The sequence below is a fragment of the Notothenia coriiceps genome, unplaced genomic scaffold (genome assembly GCF_000735185.1).
Source record: "Notothenia coriiceps isolate Sejong01 unplaced genomic scaffold, NC01 NC01_scaffold00017074, whole genome shotgun sequence".
NCBI lineage: Eukaryota > Metazoa > Chordata > Actinopteri > Perciformes > Nototheniidae > Notothenia > Notothenia coriiceps.
In genome coordinates, this window is record NW_011349775.1 from 276,895 (window position 1) to 299,338 (window position 22,444).

Here is a 22,444-nt window from a genome sequence, read left to right on the forward strand (position 1 = left end):
TGTTTGTGTGTGTTGGCTTTGGAGTGTATGTTTGAGTGTGAGACTGAGAGAGGCATTGCAGATGCTAAAGCTTTGTGCTTATAAAAAGCAGCTGTTCCATCCACCACTGTATTTGTCACATGTTTAGAAAGTGTTACCCCAGTGAGTAATGGTGCCATGCCCCTACCTGAGATTACCTTGGAGGTTTCTCCACCGACAGGTGGGTACCCTGACGTCCCCTGTACTTGCCACGGAATGTTGGCTTATTTTTGCGTATCACACTTACATCACAAGTTTGTTTGGTGTGTGCCACACTTCCTTTCTCACTTAAATCACCCTGAAAGGCGTGAAACTGCATTTTTGTTGTGTAGGTGTAATTGCTCAGCATTTTTTCATTTATTTGCACAAAAAGTTTAATTTGGTTAGCTGTAACACCATCCCACTAGCTGTGCATTAATCCACATGCTTGCACTGCTCTACCTGCATTTGCTTTGATGCTTGGTGCTGATAGGGACTCACACTGTTGCTGTAACCATGTTTTTGAAGCTGTGTGACAGTAATTCAACACACAGGATGTATAGAGGGATTGGTGAGGTTTGGTTTTACTGATTTATGGCTCTTGTCAAAGGCTAGCTGTCAAAATGTAATGGTACAAGCAATCAGTGAGTCAGTTAATTCCTACCTCCTTAATCTCTTTACTGTATGGATATGCAATGACCAGCTTCTTTGGTGCACCTGATCAAAACACGACACAATGGCATACTACATTGGTGCTTCAAAATTAATATAATTATATACGAACATATTTTGGTTATAAACCAATGATATTCCCATACATTTAAGTGTCAGCGGACCATCTGTTGTAGAATGCAGCCAATTAGTAAACATCAGCATGCTCAGACCCTAAATTAAGATGGTGAACATCGGAAACATTGTAAGTACTGCCCATCAGCATGTTAGCATTTAGCTCAGGGAACAAATGTAAGAAAGCTTTATAGATTGGTTGTAGATTATTAATCTTATATAAAAATCCTTTTGATTTAATCTCTCCAATTACAATTGCGGCTATCTGGTCATTAGCCATGTATACCACCTTGTTGAGCAAGCATTGTATTGCAAGACTACCAGCGGTTGTGCACCAAGCTTGCTGCTCGAGCCTGGCGCTTTGTCTGCTGTACAGAGGCTGTAGCAGATGGGAAAGAGCCAGTAGATACTGATGGGAAGAAACCAGAGCCCTCAGAGCCTGAGCCATTACAGGCTGTGGAGGCTCAGGAGCCAAGCCCCACCGAGACTAACACAAACCAACCACAGCCTGGTGGGGTTGGGGTCAAAGAGCAGGCAGAGTCTGAAAACTCTACTGTTAAGAAAGAGGGTCCTTGCTCCCCCCCACCAACTGGTAAGTATTGGTTTTAAACATGAAGTACCATTTCTCTCTCAGAATGCATCTTAAAACCTCTAGCTCTTTCACCTTAAAATGCTACTGAATCAAGCCCTGAAAGTATTACGAGTCATGTCAGTTGCACACTACATGGCTCAGCAGCATGGCCCAATGATCTGTGGTGTTGAAAGCTAATAGATATCTTTACTTTCCTGATAAGAATGATATGGATGTCACTCTTACCAGTGGGATTCATGCGTTGACCTAGCATTTGATACATGACATTAATTGCGTGTAGATCTTCAAGAATAAAGAATATATATAAACTTGCATCAGAGGACTTTATGGTTCAGTGTCTGAGTTTTCAGATGTTCAAATAAATATAGGAACGAATGTATACCAATAAATAAGAACATATTAAGTATTGACACGGCATTGGTATGCAGGGTGAGTCTTGTATCACACTAAATAGTGTTGATAAGGCGGCTAGCTGTTTTGTCTGTAGTATCTTCAGGTAAGGATGAATTGGATTTAAGAGAAAACATTCCAAGAATCACTGAAGATACACAGGAATCGTCATGCTTTTGTTGGCTTGGTCATGAGCATTTTTTGTGAATGTTGGTTGCATCTGCTGCTTCAAATGTGATGTTTTCATGATGTGTTGTCTGCGTGCAATATTGCTAAAGAGCTTTGGTTTTTGCTTTGGCTGCTTGAGAAGTTTACAGTAATGAGCACTCATGCTCACGCTGATACATTGTTTTATCGTTGAGACAGAGTAGCTAAGTTAAAATAGGTTGATATTTTTGGTCCATTCTTCCTGTCTAGGAGCTGCATGTCATGCTCCATTTAAAGACTATTTCACATGGGTTCAACGAGCTTATAGGCCTTCTAGTCTTTATCTTGTTAACCTGGCGGTGATGGATTTGGAGCTTTTTGATAGGTGGGTGTATTTGTCAATGACACTTTTATTGCAGATGATGATGCTGCTGCAGCCACTACCCTATCCCCAAAACCCCATGCAGGTTGGTACTCATAAAAAACATTACTACTCCCTAAGGCTCAAATAAACTCCCATCACCACATTTTCAGAGGTGTGTTAAAGTATTTTAAAATTGAATCACAAGTTACGGGTATCTTAGTTGATAAGCTATATCTTGGCAATTTAAAGATAGCCAATTAACTTTATTCCAACAATATTTCAGCTTTACAGGCATTGGTTAGTATTTGACTCAAAAAGTAACAAAAAGGCATATGCTCAAATCTACTTCACGGTTAAAACTGTATTTATTCTTATGTACGGTATTTGTATGTCAAATTTGTTACAATTCTGATGTATGTCATCAGCACCCTGTGCACTAACAAACATGAAATAATTGAGTGTTTTTTACATGTACTCCTACAAGCACATCAACCTTTATTTACTCATACCAAATAAAGGTTTGGATGTGAAAATGATATTTCACATGTATATATTATGCATAGAAAATAAATACATGGTTGCTAAATGTGTACATGAATATTAATGCACATGGAAACAATTGTTCATCATTTTAAAAAAATCTATCTACGAAAGATAAATACTGCTAAATGTCTTTGCATATGTTGTCAAAGGGCAGTTTGATATTGTTGACCAGAAATTCACCAAAACTTCTGATAAAGCATCAATTTGTGTTTTGTGCTACACAAAACAAAACAGTTTAGTTTTACTAGTAGTGATTTCAACACTTCATCTTGGTTTTGCAAGAGAAAAGCCTTTCAAGGACAAGGTTGGATTGTTTGGAAAATGTACTTTGGGTTAGCGTCAAAATGCAGCCAATCAGATAGCTGCTTCTCTGAGCTTATATTCAATGGTAAATATCCACCACCTGGTCAAACCAACAATGGTGTAGACCAGTGGTTCTCAATTTGTTTACACCAAGTACCACCTGAGAAAATAGTTGGCTCTCCGAGTAGTACCACCATACTGTATGACCAATGTTAAAATACAGTCTATGCACAGTTCATGCAGGAATCGGAGGAAAATGTAAAAAAATATATATATTATATGTCAGATTCCTCCGCGTACCACTAGCGGGAGCTGTACCACAGGTTGAGAACCACTGGTGTGGTGTAGACACATTATTCATCCAACCACTATAGTTTAATTTATGCTCATTCATTTCAATCACAACTGTGTTTTTTCCGCAGAGGATGCCATTTCACTCAAGAAACTCTCAATTGAGCTGCCTCGTAAGATCCCTCTGTTAAATCCTTCAACCATTTTAGTACCTCTGAAACCTTTAGACTCTAAATCAAATTTATCCTTCTGAATTGAGAAACATGTTAAAACATGTTTAGATATTTGTGTGTGTTTGGAAGTTAGCCTTTCAATACAAATAATTATGTTCAAAATGTTCTTACTAACTTATTAACATACTGTACACCCATTAATACAAATATTTTTTCTTAAGGTTAATTACACGTTAGGTATACGTTTTGTTTTTTCAATCAGTTTTTAATCCATATCCAATACTTAGTTTTATGGTAAACAAATAGAATACATTTTTTTTTTTAAATCATAGCTTTGATTCAGAATCCCTTGGACCAATGCTTGAAAATCTTTAATTGCTTGTTGGTTTGACTCTTTGAGAGTGTGTGCTTGCTTCAGTGGACTTTACAGTACTATTACTTATAATATGCTGTAAATTTCTCTCTGTCTTTGTTTAGATGATAGCGTCCCTGTGCCAGCCATGGGGAGAAAAGACTCAGGTAATAAAAAGTGGTAGCCAAAAAAGACTCTTACCGTAATTATGTTCACCTTTTCATTCACCCCAAGAAGAAGTTAGACCGGTACCAAGAAAATCCTATCGTCACTCAACAAGTTTTCTGTTATAGCTGATCAAATGGAGCCTTTCTAGTTATTAAGCATAATCATCAAAAGGTTCATTTTTCCTCAACAATATGGTGAGCAAAATAAAAAAGACTATTCTCCTGGATTGTCATACGCCCAACTCTCTCAGACAACGTTAGAACACTAGATTCAGACAGCAACTATTCAGCAACAGTGTGATTCAACCACATTCATCCCATTGCAACGGAGACTGGAGAATGTATCAAGAGAATCCGTAATTTACATAATACATTTATTTTGCTGAAAATGTCCAACAAATGCGATCTCTTTTGCCAATGAGGTGGCATTTCTGCATTTCATAATGTCTGTTTCATGCTTTCAATGTTGCAAAGCGCTTATATTCTGCTGGTGTATGAGGTCTGGTGGCTGAAAGTGAGAAAATGTGTCTGTCTGTCTGTATTACTTTCTACTGGTAAGACTTTCAGATCCAAGTAAAAGGTGGGTGTATGAACTCCTCAACTGTACTGCTATATTCTTTCCTAGCACAATGACTTTGGAGAGCACTTTGTCATGTATGTCTTTCTCCTGACTGAGCAGTGTGGTCTCTGGGAGACGGCCAGGGCCCAGATGACCTGGAAAAGCCTATTGACAGCCCACCAAGGTCCACCCTACTGATAGAGAGTCCACAAAGCGCCACTATCCCTGTGGGTGAGTGACAGCACAAAGAGTTAAAGGTTCTCTTTGAAGACATTCGGATCATCAATACATCAGCAAACGGAGATTTGCTATGTAAAGATGAAGTGGACTAATGTTTACCTGAGCAGAGAATGTTATCCAAGTTTATCTTTGCTTCGGTGATATAGCCTGTCCAGTCTTTGTGCTAAGCTAAACTAATTGACTACTGGCTCTAGCTTAATCATCCTGAAAGGACAGATATGACTGTGGTATTGATCTCTGGAATAAAGCCAATAAGCGCATTGCATAACATTTTGAACTAAGTCTTTAAGAAGAGGGGCAAAAGGGTCAGTATAGTAGAATGTCACAAAAAGAGAGAGATACAATCAGAGCATAGTGCCTCACTGTGACGTTGATAGGTTATTGATTCGAAATCTGGTATTGTTGGAAAGGTTTTCTCTGTAATCACATTATATTTCCTGGGCCTTAAGGTGGAGACATCACCTTTGTTGCCAAGGTAGAGGCCAAAGATCTTCTCCGCAAACCCACTATCAAATGGATCAAAGGAAAATGGATGGATCTTGCTAGCAAGACAGGAAAGCACTTACAGCTGAAAGAGACCTTTGAACGACTGACCAAGGTATTGTACAACAAGTCCCCAAGCTATCCCAACTCGATCTCATAGTAGGTGCTTTTAAGCCAGTTGTTATATATCACTCCCTGACAGATTCACACATTTGAGATGCACATCGTCAAAGCCAAAGACAACTATGCAGGAAACTACAGGTGCGAAGTCACCTACAAGGACAAGTTTGACAGCTGTTGCTTTGAATTGGAAGTTAAAGGTTTGTTTAAGCATAAAAGTCTATATATTTATTGTAATATGTCAACAAAGTACAGACTAGCAGGTGTGTTGTTACTGTCTTACAGAAGCTGAGGGCTCACAGAATTTTGATATCCGATCAGCTTTCAAAAGAAGGTAACGAAAGAACTTTCAACAAAAAAAACGCTACGAATTCAGTATGCGACAGTACAGTATTTCATTTTTTCACTTCAAATAAATTAACTTAGTATTTATTTCAGGAAGCAAGATTAATATTAATAAATGCTCCTGAGAAGTGAAGAAAAGAACAAGTGTGATAAATATTTCCCTTTCTGGTGATATTTTTGTACGCCATCTAAGTGTGACGGTTGTAATAATGTCATTAACCTTTCTCGAAGGTAATTACAACTCAAGGTGTAATTAAAGGCCAACTCTTGCATTTTAAATCTCCCTCCAAACAATGTGTCTGGAAAGCAATACAAAGCATCCCAGTTTTACAATCTTGCTGCTAAGTAATGTTGCTTCAACATTGCAGAAAGACTGTAGCAATATTGCCTGGGACCGCTCTTGAAGTGTCTTACACAAAACACCTTATTTTAAGCTTTTATCCATAAAGACTAAAAAAGTGGTTTTGTGTAAGCATTAATCAGGTGTTAGCGTGGAGCTAATGCATCGATTGACGTCAGAGCTTTTGCTTTGTTCTGCTATTTTAGCATTGTTTTATAGTGCCTGCAACTGTTTCAACTGATTGAATCTTCATTAATCTCTCCTTGGTAACAACAGCAGTGAAGGACAAGAAGATGCAGGGGAACTTGACTTTAGTGGTCTCCTTAAACATAGGTGAGAATCGCATTCCGACCCTGAGTGGATTATAGGCACTTTGTCTATGTGCTTTTTTTTGTCTTTCTTTCAATTTTTTATAATTTTTTATTATATCAAGCTACTTTATTTGTTTCGCACGTACATTTTTACATATGATACATTATGGCTTACCAGAGGTTTTCAAGGTCTGACACTATGGCAACAACTACACACCATCCCTTTCGAAGGGCAACACATATTGATAGTGCAGCCCGACAAAATATTTATTTTCATGGATTTTGTCACTCATATTGTTAGAGACAATCATGCATTGGAAGTCAGAGAATTAGATTCCAATATCCAATATAGCTATGTTAGATTTAAGTAAATTGCCAAATGTTTTATTAGCAGTTCCTGTTTGCAATTCAATGATAGAAGTACAGCCAGCTATTACTTGGATTACATTCTGGACTCTAAAGGAGTCTTTATTCTATGATATCTAAGCTGATTGATGGACATTCATTTTGCGACAGACAAACGTACATGTAAAGTAGTGTAGTCTGATTTATCTGAGTTTTGACTTTGAGAAGGGGTTCCGATTTATGAAGGGGCACCTTACTGTTTGAAAACCTCTGGTTTACCAAAGCTACTGTGGTGACTCAAAATAAACACCATATGATGCATATTTCAGATAAGACAGTGCAACGTTTAAGGTACAAATACTCCTAAGCAGTGAAATTGTTCACTCGCAACATTATCCATTTATTTTTGGGCTTGTCTCTTCTTCTCCCCTACATATTCAGAAATCAAAGGTTAGTAGAGAGAAAATCATAGGTTTTAAAACAATTAGACCTTACTGCGGGTGAGTACTGTAATCCTGTAGAGTCCCCAGCATGACATGTAGCTCTAGGAATTGGACGAGCAAGAGTGTTGGCCTACTGTAGTACGGTAACACTTCATTTGAAGGCAGCATTCCTAACCCCTCTGTCAGCAATCAGAAATGATGGAAATGGGCCTTGCGTCATAAAGAACCCGAGGTAATAGATCTTCATCAAGCCATGAAGTCAAAAACCACCTTTATGAGGCACAGTGCACCATTTTGGATCATTTATGATGTGCTAGTGGGCCATAGAGAAATGATGCTGTAGAATAGTGTTATCTCTACATTGTCGTCTTATTTCAACTTAGAAATATAAGGCAAACATCACCATGTTTATTTCAGCTTTCTACATAATTGCTTGAAAATAAACAGATAAGAAATACAAACATAGAATGGAATAATATTGACGCTATTCACCTCCAATCTTTCGGACATTTGGGAAAATGTCTACGAAAGAAAGGGCTGTCTGAATGTTCTTTATGTAAACTAATTGATACACTCATGTTTAGGGCGGCATTTTAATTAACTTTAATCTCACAAAACTAACCTCTTTAATATCATAATCTAACGATGTCAGTGCAGTTCTGAAGTGATCACTCAAACCAACAAAAAACAAAGGGATGGGCCAGTTCATAAGAGAAAAATGAAAGATGTGAAAATTCGCATTAAGAATCTTTGTTTCAGGTTTCCCTTAAATCCCTGCATGCTGCATCATGTTATATCTCAAAGGAGTTTAGCATTACAAGAAGTGGAACGACACAGCAAAATGGAACCAAAAATGTGATCAGATAACTGATCTGCTCTTGTGTGCTAATTTAATCACACAGCACTGATACAATCTTTTTTTCATCTTCCACACTTCCAAACTAAAAGAACCCACCTCAAAGTTCTTCCTTAATATACATTAGTTCCCATTTCCCTTTCATCCCTCGATGCATGCTAGAAACCTTTAAAAGCCATTTTTTTGCCATTATTGGCAACCCTAGATGTTAGAATATTATAACAATAAGAACATGTACCGTAATATCTTTTCAAATCTCCCCTATAAAAACACACATATACTTGCTGTATTCAAGTTGGTTGGTGTATTTAACCAAGTCACTAACCTCAGAACAAAAGCTAGTCCCGTGATTGTAATTCCTCCCAGTTTTTTCCTGCACACTTCCAAAGGAATCCTGGTCCATAGACACGTGAAAGGCCACAAGCAAACTCAATTAACCCCCCAATAATTCTCAGTAATTTAGAGGGCACCGCTGTGTTTCATGTTACAGTTAACATTTGACTGCAAAGACAACCTCAACACAGGTTGATAGCTCACCATGCCCATCCCTTTGTGTGACATGTCCCGAGGAACGAAATAGGATATGCTAACCAAAAAATGGCAGGGCAGGAACCAGGAGAAATGAACCTAGTGAAATAAGCAGTGATTGTAAAGCTTAAAGATATGCTTTAATGACCCTTACTCGAGAGGTTATTTAGTAGTTCCTCAGGACACGTTGCGAAAAACACCTATGACTCCGAAACCTCACATCGTTCCCTCGTATCCGGCACCACTAGGGAGCCCAAAGCGGATGAAGGTCCAGATGTTGATGTGTGGGAGATCCTGAAGAACGCCCGGCCAGATCAGTATGAGAAGATTGCCTTCATGTATGGCATCACAGATCTGAGGGGTCTGCTGAAAAGGATGAAGAAGATCACAAGAGTGGAGAAGAAAACTGAAGGTAAATCAGTTTCTTCCACATTTTTGAAGTGCTCCTTTGTTGACTATCAGTCTTTATGCCTGGTCAAGACGGGATTTGTATCTTGTTGTGTCTTTTTGTGACCTTTGTTTAATCTTTTCAAAGCTTTTGCCAAGAAACTGGATCCAGCATATCAGGCAGATAAAGGTGGAAAGATCCGCATGGTGGTTGATCTGGCTGACCCCACAGTTGAGCTGAAGTGGTACAAGAACGGACAGGAAATCAGATCCAGTCCAAAGTATGTCACATTGTTTTCTACAGCCTTGTTCTTTGTCTTGTCCTCTTCAACAGAGCACAAATGAAACGCATGTTTTTTAAATGCGTTTCAATTTGTGACACCGCCCTTCTGCACCAGTTTTCTGATTTTATGTGTTTTTGCGTAATGTTTTGTCACCACTCAAAAGCACAATGGTTCACGTTATACACTTTTCATTAACTTTCTTGAGCATTTTACAAATACACACACAGAAATACTTTTATTATAACCCAGAGGTGACTTAATAAGTATTTCTGATGTCTCCAACCATCACATTTTCAACACAATCGTACTTATGTCCAGCCATAAGTACAGTGAACCAGTGCTAGTCAACAAATAAACAAATGTGGCTCTAATCAGTTTCCCAACAGCCTGACACACTTAATTAGGAACATTATAAATTCAGAATCACAGGGCTATATAAAGTAAAAGACCCCTGAGCCACATTTGGGTGTAAATGCAGTGTATTTTTCAACTTGTGTAGTTAATTGCCATTGACTACTATATATGTCCTCCTCTGTACATGAAAAAGGTGGTACTTCCTTTACAGTTCTTTAACCAAGTCTGGCTTTGGAACATATTAAATAAATGCTGAATCTCATTTAGTGTTAGATGTCCATAAAAATCATGTACTTTCATAAGTTATTACCACTGTAACAACAACAATATATGATTAGGTAGGTCTCAGTATTTTTTGTTTAAATTCTACAATTAAAGTATTTATATCTATATTGTGTAACTTTATTAATTAAATGTAGGTGTAAAAAAACAGTGGCTTCTAGTTAAAGTTTGTATTGACTTTGGGAATAGTGTTAGTGAATATTAACATATTATAATAATAAAAGGTAGTGCTTATAATAGGGTAGCGTATTACTCCGGGCTGATGAGGTTAATAGTAGGGTATAATACTGAATTGAGCGATAATGATTATGTAACTAAAAGTGTTTAATATAAAAACCCTGAAATATATTTCTGCTGAAACGTCTAGTCCATCTAAGCCAAGCCAAGTTAAAGCCATTTGGGAGGTTATTGCCATTTTCTGGTTTTGTTCTCGAGTTGCATTTTCTCCAGGGCTCCCTACACCGAAGACTTTATTATCTAAAGAAAACTCTATGTGTCTTTTGACACTATTTTCTGACGAAATAAACTCTCCAAGGCATGAGGTCTCACTGTCTTTGTCTGTCTATCTATCTATGTGTCATATCATTATGCTCTTTCCTGTCTACTATACTCACTTCCTGTACACTGCTTCGGACCACTCTGGCTCACTGCTGACCTTAAGTCAAAGAAAGTAAGTCCATCCATACAGTTGATTCTCCCTTCTCCATATCCATGTTTTGGTGTGATCCCACCCCTCTCTCAAACCTGACCCTTGGGTTTGTGAAGTGAACTTGATGCATGCTGATTACATTTATGATGTTTATTTTGCTGCTGTACATTTTAATTCTAGGAATATTTTTTATTTTGCTGTTTGCCCAGTCTTTGCTTCCCATACATCTTCACTTTTTTATCTTACGATGACTGTATTGTGTATTGACTTAAACAAACTGTATGTGAACAGTGGTGTGACTAATAGACTTCCTGTTAAGGTATATCTTTGAGCATAAGGGCACACAAAGGATTATGGTCATCAACAACTGCTCCTTGAATGATGACGCAGCTTATTCTGTAGCTGCTGGAGACGAGAATTGTGCCACAGAGCTGTTTGTCAAAGGTACCCTGATTATCTTTTCAGTTTGACCTAATTAGGTTTTTTTGTTATAAGAAACGTGTTTAGTTTCTTCTTCTATACTCCTCCTATAGAGTTGCCAGTTAAGATAGTTAAAAACATTGAGCCGGTGAAGACCACAGTGAACGAGAGGATTGAGCTGGAGTGCGAGGTGTCAGAGGAAGGCGCTCAGGTCAAATGGTAAGACTTATTTAAGATGTTTGTTTAACTACTTTTTGCAGAATAAAACAAGGGATGGGTTTGCCAGAATAAAGACAAATGATAAAGGAAATAATATGTTTACCTCAGAAAGCTCATGTAGAATGACAAGCAGGGATAATTATTTTTGACTAGGTGCAAGTTCTACTTCTTATGCTCTATTTACTGGCGGTTTACAGCCATGCCTATAATGCCTACTCCTGATGAACTAGCTGATGGAAATGCATCTAATTAACATTTCTGGAAACCCAACTAATGATCTGATGACACTCTATGTCTATGTTGAGATACATGACATCTGTAAGTGTTTAATTTTAAATGCTTCTCCTTCCTTCAGGATGAAGAATGGTGTTGAGGTTCCAACTGGAGTGCGCTCCAGATACCGAGTTAAGTGTGAGGGAACAAAACATTTCTTGGTGATTGATGACGCCTCCCGGGAGGACACTGGGACATACTCCATCATGGCTACCGGTGGCACATCTGAGGCCCGCATACAGGTTGACTGTATGTAGCATCTGCGCCTTTTTCATAATGTCTGTTTTCGGAGGAATCGGTATTAATACTGTGCCATATTCGGTTTCGCAACCTTCTTATATTTATTCAGTGAAACCGCTGAAGATATTTCAGGACTTGCAAGATATGAAGGTGATGCTGGGGCAACCCATCAATCTGCACTGTGAGATTTTCCCAGGCAACGTCGCAGGTCGTTGGTACAGGAATGGACAGCTGATCCAGCCTAATGACCGCATCAACATCGTACACAAAAATAAGTATGTAACCTCTGTTAAGCTATGATCAATCGTAATCAAATTCACACAAATGCTAACTAACATCATTTTGGTTTTCCAGGGTCCATCGTCTTGAAGTTGCGACCAGCACTCTTCATGACACAGGGGATTACACTTTTGTGCCTGAGGGATATTCACAGAGCCTCTCTGCCAAAATTCACATCATTGGTACACAACCTATGCTCTGTTTATATATGGACATCATACCAAGTAAGAACACATTAACATAGTTTTATTTTAATTGTGTGATTCAATTTTCTTTAGACCCACCGAGGGTGCACTTGGAGAGTTTGAACTTTCCAGACAACACAGTGACAATTGTGGCAGGAAACAAACTTCGCCTGGAGATCCCCATTACTGGAGAACCAGCGCCCAGGGTGGTGTGGATGAAGGGAGAAAGGGTGAGCTTTTGTCGGTTTAAAGTATAAGATTTGCATTATTTATTTTCTTTATTCTTTTTGCTTAAGGTTAACAAATCCCAGGATAAGACTAAAATCAAAAGTATATACATTTTCTGTTCAAGACAGATGCATTGACTTTTACTTCACTTTCAAGGCTGACATACATATCTGTCTCAATTGCCTTAGGTGATTCTTGAGTCTGGCAATCGTGTCCGAGCTGAAACGTATGGCGACCAGACCAGCCTTACAATTGATGTAACAGAGCGGGAGGACACAGGCAACTACAAGATAGTCCTGCAGAATGAGGCTGGTGAAGCAACAGCCAGCGTCAAGGTCAAGGTTGTAGGTAAATGTTCACAAAGTACTCTAATCAAAAGACCATGTTCAGAATTAAGAAGATGTCTCTTGAACTGTTGACGTGGTTTTGTGTTGTCTGCAGACATCCCTGACCCTCCGGAGGCTCCCTTGGTCCCAGTTGTTGGCGGTGATTGGTGCTCCATGACATGGGAACCACCAAAATATGATGGAAGTTCTCCAATATTAGGTAATCAGGCCTTTTTATTATTCCTGCAGCTTAACTGTTAAACGTAAGTAGTTAAATGACAAGCTTTTCTGCGGTCCTCTAAAGGCTACTACATCGAGAGAAAGAAGAAACAGAGCTCCAGATGGATGAGACTGAACTTTGATCTGATTAAAGAAACATCCTTCGAACCCAAGAAGATGATTGAAGGAGTGCCATATGAAGTGCGGATCTTTGCAGTTAATGCTATAGGCTCGTCCAGGCCCAGTGAACCATCCAAAGCCTTTACCCCTCTCGGTGAGTAGCCCAAATGTCTCCATGAAAATCCAGTTAGCAATCTTAACACTGGCCTTTGAGCTGTTACTGCCAATAATCTGTCCAGGAAAGTATTACAAGCAGCTTCAGTTTTTCTTATAACCGTTTCATGATAAGGGAGGACATTTAAATGAGTGGGCCGGTGATAGTGCATGTGTGATCTGCCCTTGCTACCCCAGCAACGCAGCTGTTCCTCCGCATAGCCCACCATCCCAAGCATTCTGACTGTGACCTCAACTGGACGCGCAGGAGCTTTAGAGGATATTAAGTATGTCTGTATAATGGCTGCCAAATCATCTGCAGATTAGAGGTTTAGGAGATCAGGTCTGTCAGAGGGTTCAATAGAGGCTGATTCAGAATACAAGAATAGCTGGAAATAGCAGGGACTAAAGAGATCTGACAAGCAGATTTATAGCATTACAGCCAGAAAAAGAAAGGTGCCTTTATGACTTGCCAAAATGAAAGTTTTCCGATCTCGTTCATACCCATTGTTGGAAAACAAATTAGAAATGGTGGTCATGACTGGTGATCTCTAAAACCTTTATCTCCACTCAGCTGTGACCAGTGAGCCAACAATGCTGGTTGTGGACGATGTCACCGACACGACAGTTACAGTAAAGTGGCGTCCTCCTGAAACCATCGGAGCTGCCGGTCTGGACGGATACTTAGTGGAGTACTGCGTAGAAGGAAGTGAGGCAACTTCAAATTTTCCAAAGGCCCTGACAAACTTAGATTTTTGGCTGTTTTAGAGTAAAGTGGGAAATATCTTAGGAAGTTAAATGTTTTTTTTTTTTAAATGCACCCAAACAGTCTACGTAGAGATTGTAATAGTTTTAAGAAGCTCAATGCAATACGTGGGATAACGACATTTTTGGACAGGAAAACATTCATATTATTGCACCTGTTTTAACATACATAAAAAAACAGATGTAGTTTTGTACAAAATTAAAACAAGATCAATTGTTGAAAGAAGCAACCAAATTACTTTGTTGTAAATGTGTGGGGAGAGGGGATTTGAGATGCTGTTTGACCATCCGATAAAGCATTCATGGCAACAATCTGAAATGCCTTATTATACATTCTGACACAGTGTGACATCCAATAAACCTGTAAGATCAAAACTGTTGCATAGTTTGTAGGGTTCTAACGCTGTCCACAAAAATGTCAGTGAAGGCAGTTAACATTTTCTTTTTCTACAGCTGATGATTGGGTAGTATCCAACAATGAGTTGACCGAGAAGACCAAGTTTACCATCACTGGGCTGACTCCAGGGACTAGAATCTTAGTTCGAGTCAAAGCCATCAATGCTGCCGGAGCCAGCTCTCCACGGACCCTTCAGCATCATGTCATGGTCAAAGAGGTTATTGGTGAGCTCCGAAAATGGTTGTGGAGACTTTTGAAAATGCATTTCCCCGATATAGCTTGGCTCAGAAGTTGATCGTTTTGTAGGGAAACATTTAAACAAACATTGATTTTGACACTCATGGCCGTTTGCTCCTCAGAACCACCCAAGATCCGCGTTCCCCGACACTTGAAGCAGACATACACTCGTAGAGTTGGAGAGGCGGTGAACCTTGTGGTGCCATTTATGGTAAAGAAACTCCCATTGATTCCATATTCACTTTATCTCTAAGCAGCATTTAAACTGTTTGTGATGTCCACAGGGCAAACCCAGGCCAAAAGTCAACTGGCTGAAAGAGGGCCAGCCCATAGAGCCTACCCACGTCAACATCCGCAACACAGACTGTGACAGCATCATCTTTATCCGTAAAGCAGAGCGCAGCCACTCCGGAAAGTATGAGATGACTGTTCAAGTTGAAAACCATGTGGACACGGCCATTCTTGACATACAAGTTGTAGGTGAGTGTAGTCTTAAATGGCAGTGCATTGAGGTTTCCTCAACAAGCCCTTCAAAGGTATTTAAAGTTTTAAATGGTATGTTTATGCTGTAGACATTAATGTCAGTTAAAAAGCTTGTTAAAATTAGTATTTAAAATTCAATTCGTAGTCATCTATCATTCCATTTTGCATTGTATATTGAATTTTGGTTTGACAAAAGGTCTTTGAAATACTTTTTTTTTTACATTTAACTTGGTGAACCCTGCATCAGCCCAACAATACTGTTGCCACAACAAAACATATAAATTAATGATGATCATGATGATGAATGACATTTTCTTTCTGATTGGTAGACCTACCTGGGCCTCCTCAAAGTGTCACGATTGAAGATGTTTGGGGAGGAAATGTAGCTCTGGTCTGGACTCCTCCAAAGGACAATGGCAACGCCCCAATAACAGGCTACACCATTCAAAAAGCAGACAAGAAAACAATGGTAGAACATCAATTTGAAAGTGTATACTAAACTGAAATTTCAAATAACATGGATTCAATATTTACATTAACTTGCTTCAATACGCTTTATAGGAATGGTTCACATGCATTGAGCACTACCATCGCTCATGCATCACCATCACAGAGCTGGTGGTAGGGAATGAGTACTTCTTCAGGATCTTTGCTGAGAACATGTGTGGCCTAAGCGAAACTGCCACGCAAAGTAAAAAAAGTGCCCTCATCGTCAAAGAAGGTAACATTGACTGTAATATTAGCCAATGGTTACTTATCATTTCTGATGTGGGAAAATGCTTCCAAAGTTAGAACTTTGGAACAAATCGAATGCATTTAACATGTTGAAAATATCAATAGAGTTGTTGTTTCAATTGGTGACTATTTTTTCACAGCTGTTATCTAAAAGCCACTGTCAGTGATGTTTCCACCTTAAAGTGAGCCTCATTACAGCCTCACTTTAAAATCGAACAGGGGTCGGGAATAACTGACAGGCCTTTTGACAGTGATGTTTCAGACTCAGCCGATGATAAACAAACAAACATTGTCTTTCCCTCATCACTCAGGGAATTTCCCACATGATACCGCTCAGCGTCAGTATCATGCACAACCCCATTCCTTTACCCTTACCCCAACAGGCATGCAGGTGAAAACGCACGAGTTCACGGACCACGACTTTATGGAGGCACCAAAGTTCACACAGCCGCTGATCAACACTTTTGCTATTGCCGGCTACAACGCTACTCTAAACTGTAGTGTCCGTGCCAACCCAAGGGTAGGTGGGAGAACCACAGGTATAAAGTCGTGTATGAATATATTAGGCTTTACACTCGGGTAAATAGAAAAGTTGATTATCATGTATTGTAGCACTGATACTTCCCAGTATTTAAAAATACAAAGCTAGTATTATAACTAACTTCTCAAGGATGGCTCCAGTTAGTTTGGATCTTTCTATTTTTGTTTTGTCTTGGCCATCCTTCCCCTTGGTCATACTTATATCGTATTGACGAATTTCTTGTCTGAGCGCAGGCTAAAGTGGTCTGGATGAAGAATAAGATAACCATCCTGGACGACCCACGGTACCGCATGTTTAGCAACCAGGGAGTATGTACTCTGGAAATCAGGAAGCCCAGTCCCTACGATGGCGGCACGTACACTTGCAAGGCCGTCAACGATCTGGGTGAGGCCCAAGTGGACTGCAAGCTGGAGATCAAAGGTTAGTGTGGACCAGGAGGCGAGCTCAGTGTGCCTCCCTGGATACCCTTTTGTATCTGAGTCTGGTTTCCCAAAGCCTTTCGACTTTCTTGTTTTATTAATTTATACTGCCTCTTACCAGTGTCTACTAATAATAAATGTAAATAAATCTTAGTTTTATCCTCTAAAAGAGACAAACAAATTGATTATTTTAAATCCAAATTGTCACTTTCTAACGTTTATAAGGACACAAAGGTGGCTATGGGAAAGCAACTCCCCTGTTATAATGTATTATCTGAACTGTGCGTTATAGTCTACCAAAGGGCTGACCAAATAAGAGATGGACATGTAAGTATCTGGAAAGGGTTGCACAAGCTATTCGTAAATTCATGGCCATGGTTGTATATAAAGTCTTTTTGGACTTCTTAGAAACCTTTAGCTAGTTCCTGGTGATTACCTAAATTGGGTTGCACCATTGAAAATTAAGGAATGTCTTAACTGCAGCTGTAGACAATAGTATTGTGTCCATTTGTTGCATCCAGTATCATCATCTAATCTAAAGCATTTAACTTAAAGCTTTAGGAAACCAAATTAAGTGTATGTCAGATGTGTCAGCTGTATAATCTCTTTTATTCTACACTCTAAACGGGTTATATTAGCAAGCCAATGTTAACTGTCAGGTAATTTAATTAGCTAACACTGTAGTTATTTATGAATAAGTAAACCCTACATAGGAACTAGTCTGTGTAGTGCAAACCATTTTAAATATACTGATGTTTCAATCTCCACTTGAATATGAATTTATGAACAGTTGGTGCAACCGGCTCCTGGACCACATTTTCAAATTAAGTGCAAATAATAATCTGTTCATTTGTGTGCAGTGCACATAATATCTGGTGACACTTCCCATCACCACCACATGTAGAGGTTTATCCCCTGTGTTCTCACAAAACTCTGTCCAGTCCAGTCCACCTGGTCATCTTGTTCATCATCACAACACAGTCTGTCCCCAGTCACAGCTCTGTAGGCATAACAAGAGCAACTGTGATGTTTTGTGTTGTCTTCGACTATTCTCCACGGTTTCCAGTGTCCCCTTTATGCCACAGTTAACTCCTCATATAAAAGAGTTCAGTAATAAAAGCTAGAGTCCCTGGTGCACACATATAACTCCACGTAAACATTTTGTTAACCCCTCTTCTCTTCTCTCTCCCCCAGTCCAAACTCAAGAATTATGAATGTATGTTCTCATATAAGGTAAGCTTTCATATGGTTTTGGCATATGAAGCTTATGTCATTCATTATGCATCTTTCAGCCCGCTAATAACCTCGCTTCTCTCAGTCGGTGGGACTGCAGCAGCTTTTATCGCCATGAAAGCAGTCCCAGAGAAAGAACATGTGCAACCGGGCAGTAATAAAGCAATGTTCGCATGACAACTTTGCTAAATTATTCCCCAGTTCTGCTTTGCTGGCTTATTTTAACAGTCCTGTTTGGAAATGTATAATTGATTGCCATAGTCGTTGGTGTGAAATGGAGTGAGTTCAAAGACTACCTCTCATGTATTTTGTGCAACAGATAAGGTAAGTAAACCGTTTTGCAAACTTGCTAACATTTGCTGAAAAATCAAGAGCTGGGAATGAGTTTTAAGTTATGTTGACTTGAAAAATAAAATCAAACAAGATTGAAACAAAGCATACTAACTGGGTACACTGGGTATTATCCACATTCTGTTTGGAAGTGATTGATGAGTTGTGTCTGATGTATCCGTTAGCTTATAGTGATGGGATGTAACATGTACACTGAGGTTTTGAAATAAATGGAATATTCTGACAGTTAAGGAAGTGGTTTGCTTTAAAGATGAGAGAATAATACAAATATCACATTTATCCATTAAATATGAGTCAGTATATAATACATTCATTTTTATATCTACATATATATATTTTATATGTATTTCTATAGACGCATATTTGTATGTTTTTTTTTTTTACTCTACAACATTTATCTGATCTATCTAGCAATCACTCTGTATATTTAATACTAAAGAAAATTCATTATCCTCTAAAATGTATGATTTCAATATTTTTACCGAGTAAACGTCTATTGATAATTTACTTAGGGATCCAAGTGCTTACACAACTGTTAGTATATTGTGGATGACTAAAGACAGCTTGATTAACCTGGAACTTTTCAGAGATGTGTGAACTGCACTGTATTTCAGTGATTTCCTCGCTTCTGGTGCTGCAAGCCTGTGCAGGGCAGAGATTTACAAACTGAGTGTGCATTGAGTAGATCTCTGACCATCTTTTTTTCTCTCCTCTCACCCTTTATCCAGTGCATTCTTGCATTCTGCTTGTTTTGCTTGGTTAGGTTATTGCTCTTTCCTCCTCTTCTTCCTCTCTCTGCTTTTCACTTTCCAAATCTACCTCGGTCCTTCCCCAAGAATATTGTAAGAACGTTTTTCCTCTCGTCCCTCAGGAGGCTTCACCTTCTTCGAGCTCATGCAACGCGGAGTGCCCCTACACCTGATTGACAAGTACATGAACGAGAAGGTTGTGGAGCCACAGAAGTAACATTGGATAGACTGCTATGAGACACTTTTGCTTTACAGACATTTGCTGCCAGTAGTGATCCTCTTCTCTCTACTGCTGAGATCTGGAGGTTGAAGAGGGATGATAGCGAGACAGGCGGAGGAGCGTGGAGGAGGGGTCACTGCTCTGTGGTGTGGCATGCTGTGTGCATGTTTGGAGCTTGTTCCCGTAGAAGAAGAAAATCCCAGCTCACTTCTGTCAACCTTTTGGGTTCAAAAGACTCAGCTCTGATGCATGCCAGCAGTGTTTTGGTTCTAAATTTTGATCATTTCATATAGTGTGTAAAAAAAACTAAAATATATACAATGCACATATAGAGAAAAGTGGCACACTTACAGTATTTACATGTTGGTTCTTGTTGGGAGTGTCTGTAGACGTTGATAACTTATTTCCTGGGTCTGAAAGAAGGGAAAAGAGAATGTATAAACAAAGGTTGCAGTTTTATGGTGTGTCAAAAATTATATAAGGGATACAATGATAATAGATCAGAGTAATGTTGGATACATGAACGTGTAGAGCCTTCTAAGACAATTCAAATGCATATTTGTTAATTTCCCCTTTTCTGTGTTGATCACTTATGTGTAAAATGTGAGAAAAATGTAGAGTTTACACTGGCATGAAAAATTATTCTTTTTGATTCATATTTGACGTGAGGCTTGATTGATGCTCAGTCATATGTGCATGCCTTTACCTTTGTAATTATGACCCATGGATTACAATAAAAAGTCATTTAAAAAGTGATTTTGTTTTAACTACTCTTTTTAATCTGGATCTCATGTATTAGTATGACTAACTATATTAATTATGGTATAAAATGTGGACTAAAACACTTGTAGTTGTGATAAGAGAATAACCTAGATATGCAAATATGGCTTCAAGCACAAAAATACATTTGCATGTCATATATACAAAATGGTTCACAAAAATCTATCTTTCTAATTAAAAAATGTGGGCTGTACACCACACTATGTCCTTAACCTCGTGAATCTATAAGATATTGAATTTCACTTCACCAAAAATGTACGCAGGAAATAATACTACTCCTTTAATACAATAATTCAAGTAATATAGATATATTATTTCATGATTTATAGTCCAAATAATTAAAAATAGTCAAAAGTAAATCACTGAGTATTTATTATGGGAATTCGCAGTTCCACTAAGTTCAAGTACATTTAAATTTGACTCATTTTATGCCAAATCATACATTAATTAGCGATATTTCCCTCAGAATTAGTTCAAGGCAACACGAATTCAGACGTTAATTTCAGGAAATTAAATGCACATACAACTTAGTTAAATACCGTAAAAACAACTACATTTTGTGAGTGGAAATAAATATTAATTATATTTTTGTATTACATTTTGCACTACAAACAAGGAGTGCACATTTTAATTACTTACTGTCAATTGAATATGCTGGAATTGATGGTTATACAGTTGCTTCTCCGTCCATGTTTGCTGACTTGTAGTGTTACCTTTTTTTTTTTACGTGATAAATGGAACATTTTGACATTTAATATAGCATTTAATGGTTCTAAAAAAACAACATATTTGCCTAATGTTTTCATTTAAATTTAAACTTCCCGGTGCGCAGCCAAATTATTCCCTTCCGGATCCCCACTTCCTGTGGAGAGACGCGATCACAAAGTATCGACATCTCATGGTTCCACTGTGGAAATGGCCTCGTCTAGTCACCTAGCTATAAATGCCAAATGAGCTGCTATTTTTTGGAGTTGGCCGAGAGAAGATAGCCCCGTCTAAGCCACTATCGGGCTGGGAGTATTGGGACGTTTACTACGGTAATAGGAGGAGTGACTAGGCAGAACAACAATGCCACATTTCCTGTGGCCAGAGCCGCTGTCACCCGCTCAACTGAAGCGGCTGGAGGAGCATAAATACAGCGCCTCGGGTCGGTCTCTGTTCGAGCCGCCGTGCCAGGTCTACTGGAACTGGCTCGTCGAGCAAACTCCGATATGGATCGCCCCAAACACCCTGACTATTGTCGGACTCATGATCAACATCCTGACCACCGTGGTGCTCGTGTATTATTGTCCCACGGCAACAGAGGAGGTGAGTAAAGCGACCTTGGCCAAAGTTTCTACAAGGAGGCTAGCTGCAGTTACCTTCTGTGGTACGGCCAATCCTCCATTCACAAATTGCGTAATTTAAAGTTAACTGGCCACCTACGCAAACTCCACATGTCTTAAAAGCCATATTTTGAAATATTGCTTGAGTCAGCAGTCACCTGGTGAATTCGGCATATATATGATCCTCACAGCTGCCCACCTTTTGATAATAATGTCACTTTATTATTAGGGTGACCCTGCTTGCTAGCGCCCACAGTGTTTTGATCAACCACTTCGGATAGTTGTTGTTCTGGAGTATGCACTGTTGTATGCATGACATTTAGCCGAATTAGAGACTTTCTCTTGATCAATATGGACACGTCTTAAATTACAAGGTGTCACGTTTGCATGGCCACTTACAGGAAAAGACGCTTTAAATAGTTTTAAATCGGATTAGTTGTGACATTACTTCCCGGCCTCATGTAGTTTTTGCTACTGTCTTGGAAAGTTGTTATGCTTGACGTGGTGTGTTATTGTCTGCCCTGGCCCTCTTGATGTTGTTGATGATACAAAAAAACTGACATTTAAAGGACCATATTTCTGCTCCTGTTCAGTTAGCCAGTAGAGAGAAGGTTAACTAAGCATGAATGCTTAAGGTTGAGGTTAAATGGCTTCATGTACTTCTAATTTAGTTATATATTCCTAAAACTGTAACATTAATGCAACATGCAACACACCTGTGACCTATGATCGAGTTAAACTGTCACCAGGTTCACTGTGGGGCAGTGACCCGCCCTGGAAATGCATAGGTGTGTGAGTGAGTGTGTCTTTATCAGATGTAAACCTTTGTCCAATCTAACGATGAGAACTTAAGTCCACAGTCCATGCAGCGCTGTCAAATGCCTCATGTGCAAAGGCATTTCAGTGCCCCCCCCCC

At 39.0% G+C, this 22,444-nt stretch overlaps 2 protein-coding genes across 19 annotated transcripts in view; both read left to right on the forward strand.

The window, feature by feature from the left end:
• The window catches only part of mybpc1 (myosin binding protein C1), a 58,448-nt gene extending 38,269 nt beyond the window's left edge, over positions 1–20,179 (forward strand). For 6 of the 18 annotated variants that reach the window (XM_010776570.1, XM_010776551.1, XM_010776555.1 and 3 more), the window contains 31 exons: positions 128–199; positions 2,332–2,379; positions 3,545–3,586; positions 4,064–4,105; positions 4,785–4,895; positions 5,354–5,502; positions 5,590–5,707; positions 5,793–5,841; positions 6,469–6,525; positions 7,290–7,298; positions 8,924–9,087; positions 9,211–9,343; positions 10,644–10,652; positions 10,951–11,075; positions 11,165–11,270; positions 11,626–11,792; positions 11,893–12,058; positions 12,138–12,244; positions 12,341–12,477; positions 12,664–12,823; positions 12,917–13,021; positions 13,106–13,294; positions 13,868–14,002; positions 14,512–14,679; positions 14,815–14,903; positions 14,977–15,172; positions 15,505–15,644; positions 15,737–15,896; positions 16,294–16,430; positions 16,685–16,871; positions 19,326–20,179. In XM_010776570.1, coding sequence (XP_010774872.1) covers positions 157–199; positions 2,332–2,379; positions 3,545–3,586; positions 4,064–4,105; positions 4,785–4,895; positions 5,354–5,502; positions 5,590–5,707; positions 5,793–5,841; positions 6,469–6,525; positions 7,290–7,298; positions 8,924–9,087; positions 9,211–9,343; positions 10,644–10,652; positions 10,951–11,075; positions 11,165–11,270; positions 11,626–11,792; positions 11,893–12,058; positions 12,138–12,244; positions 12,341–12,477; positions 12,664–12,823; positions 12,917–13,021; positions 13,106–13,294; positions 13,868–14,002; positions 14,512–14,679; positions 14,815–14,903; positions 14,977–15,172; positions 15,505–15,644; positions 15,737–15,896; positions 16,294–16,430; positions 16,685–16,871; positions 19,326–19,420 — 3,543 coding nt within the window. In that variant the 5' untranslated portion in view covers positions 128–156 and the 3' untranslated portion in view covers positions 19,421–20,179. Of the gene's footprint in view, positions 1–127; positions 200–2,331; positions 2,380–3,544; positions 3,587–4,063; positions 4,106–4,784; positions 4,896–5,353; positions 5,503–5,589; positions 5,708–5,792; positions 5,842–6,468; positions 6,526–7,289; positions 7,299–8,923; positions 9,088–9,210; positions 9,344–10,643; positions 10,653–10,950; positions 11,076–11,164; positions 11,271–11,625; positions 11,793–11,892; positions 12,059–12,137; positions 12,245–12,340; positions 12,478–12,663; positions 12,824–12,916; positions 13,022–13,105; positions 13,295–13,867; positions 14,003–14,511; positions 14,680–14,814; positions 14,904–14,976; positions 15,173–15,504; positions 15,645–15,736; positions 15,897–16,293; positions 16,431–16,684; positions 16,872–18,064; positions 18,104–19,325 lie in introns of all 18 variants that reach the window. The other 12 variants (XM_010776563.1, XM_010776564.1, XM_010776568.1 and 9 more) reach the window with 8 other exon arrangements.
• An 892-nt stretch (positions 20,180–21,071) lies between these two features.
• chpt1 (choline phosphotransferase 1) overlaps positions 21,072–22,444 on the forward strand; it is a 15,150-nt gene continuing 13,777 nt past the window's right edge. Inside the window, exon 1 of the mRNA XM_010776550.1 lies at positions 21,072–21,511. Within this exon, the coding sequence (XP_010774852.1) occupies positions 21,272–21,511 (240 nt within the window). The 5' untranslated portion in view covers positions 21,072–21,271. The remainder of the gene's footprint in view (positions 21,512–22,444) is intronic.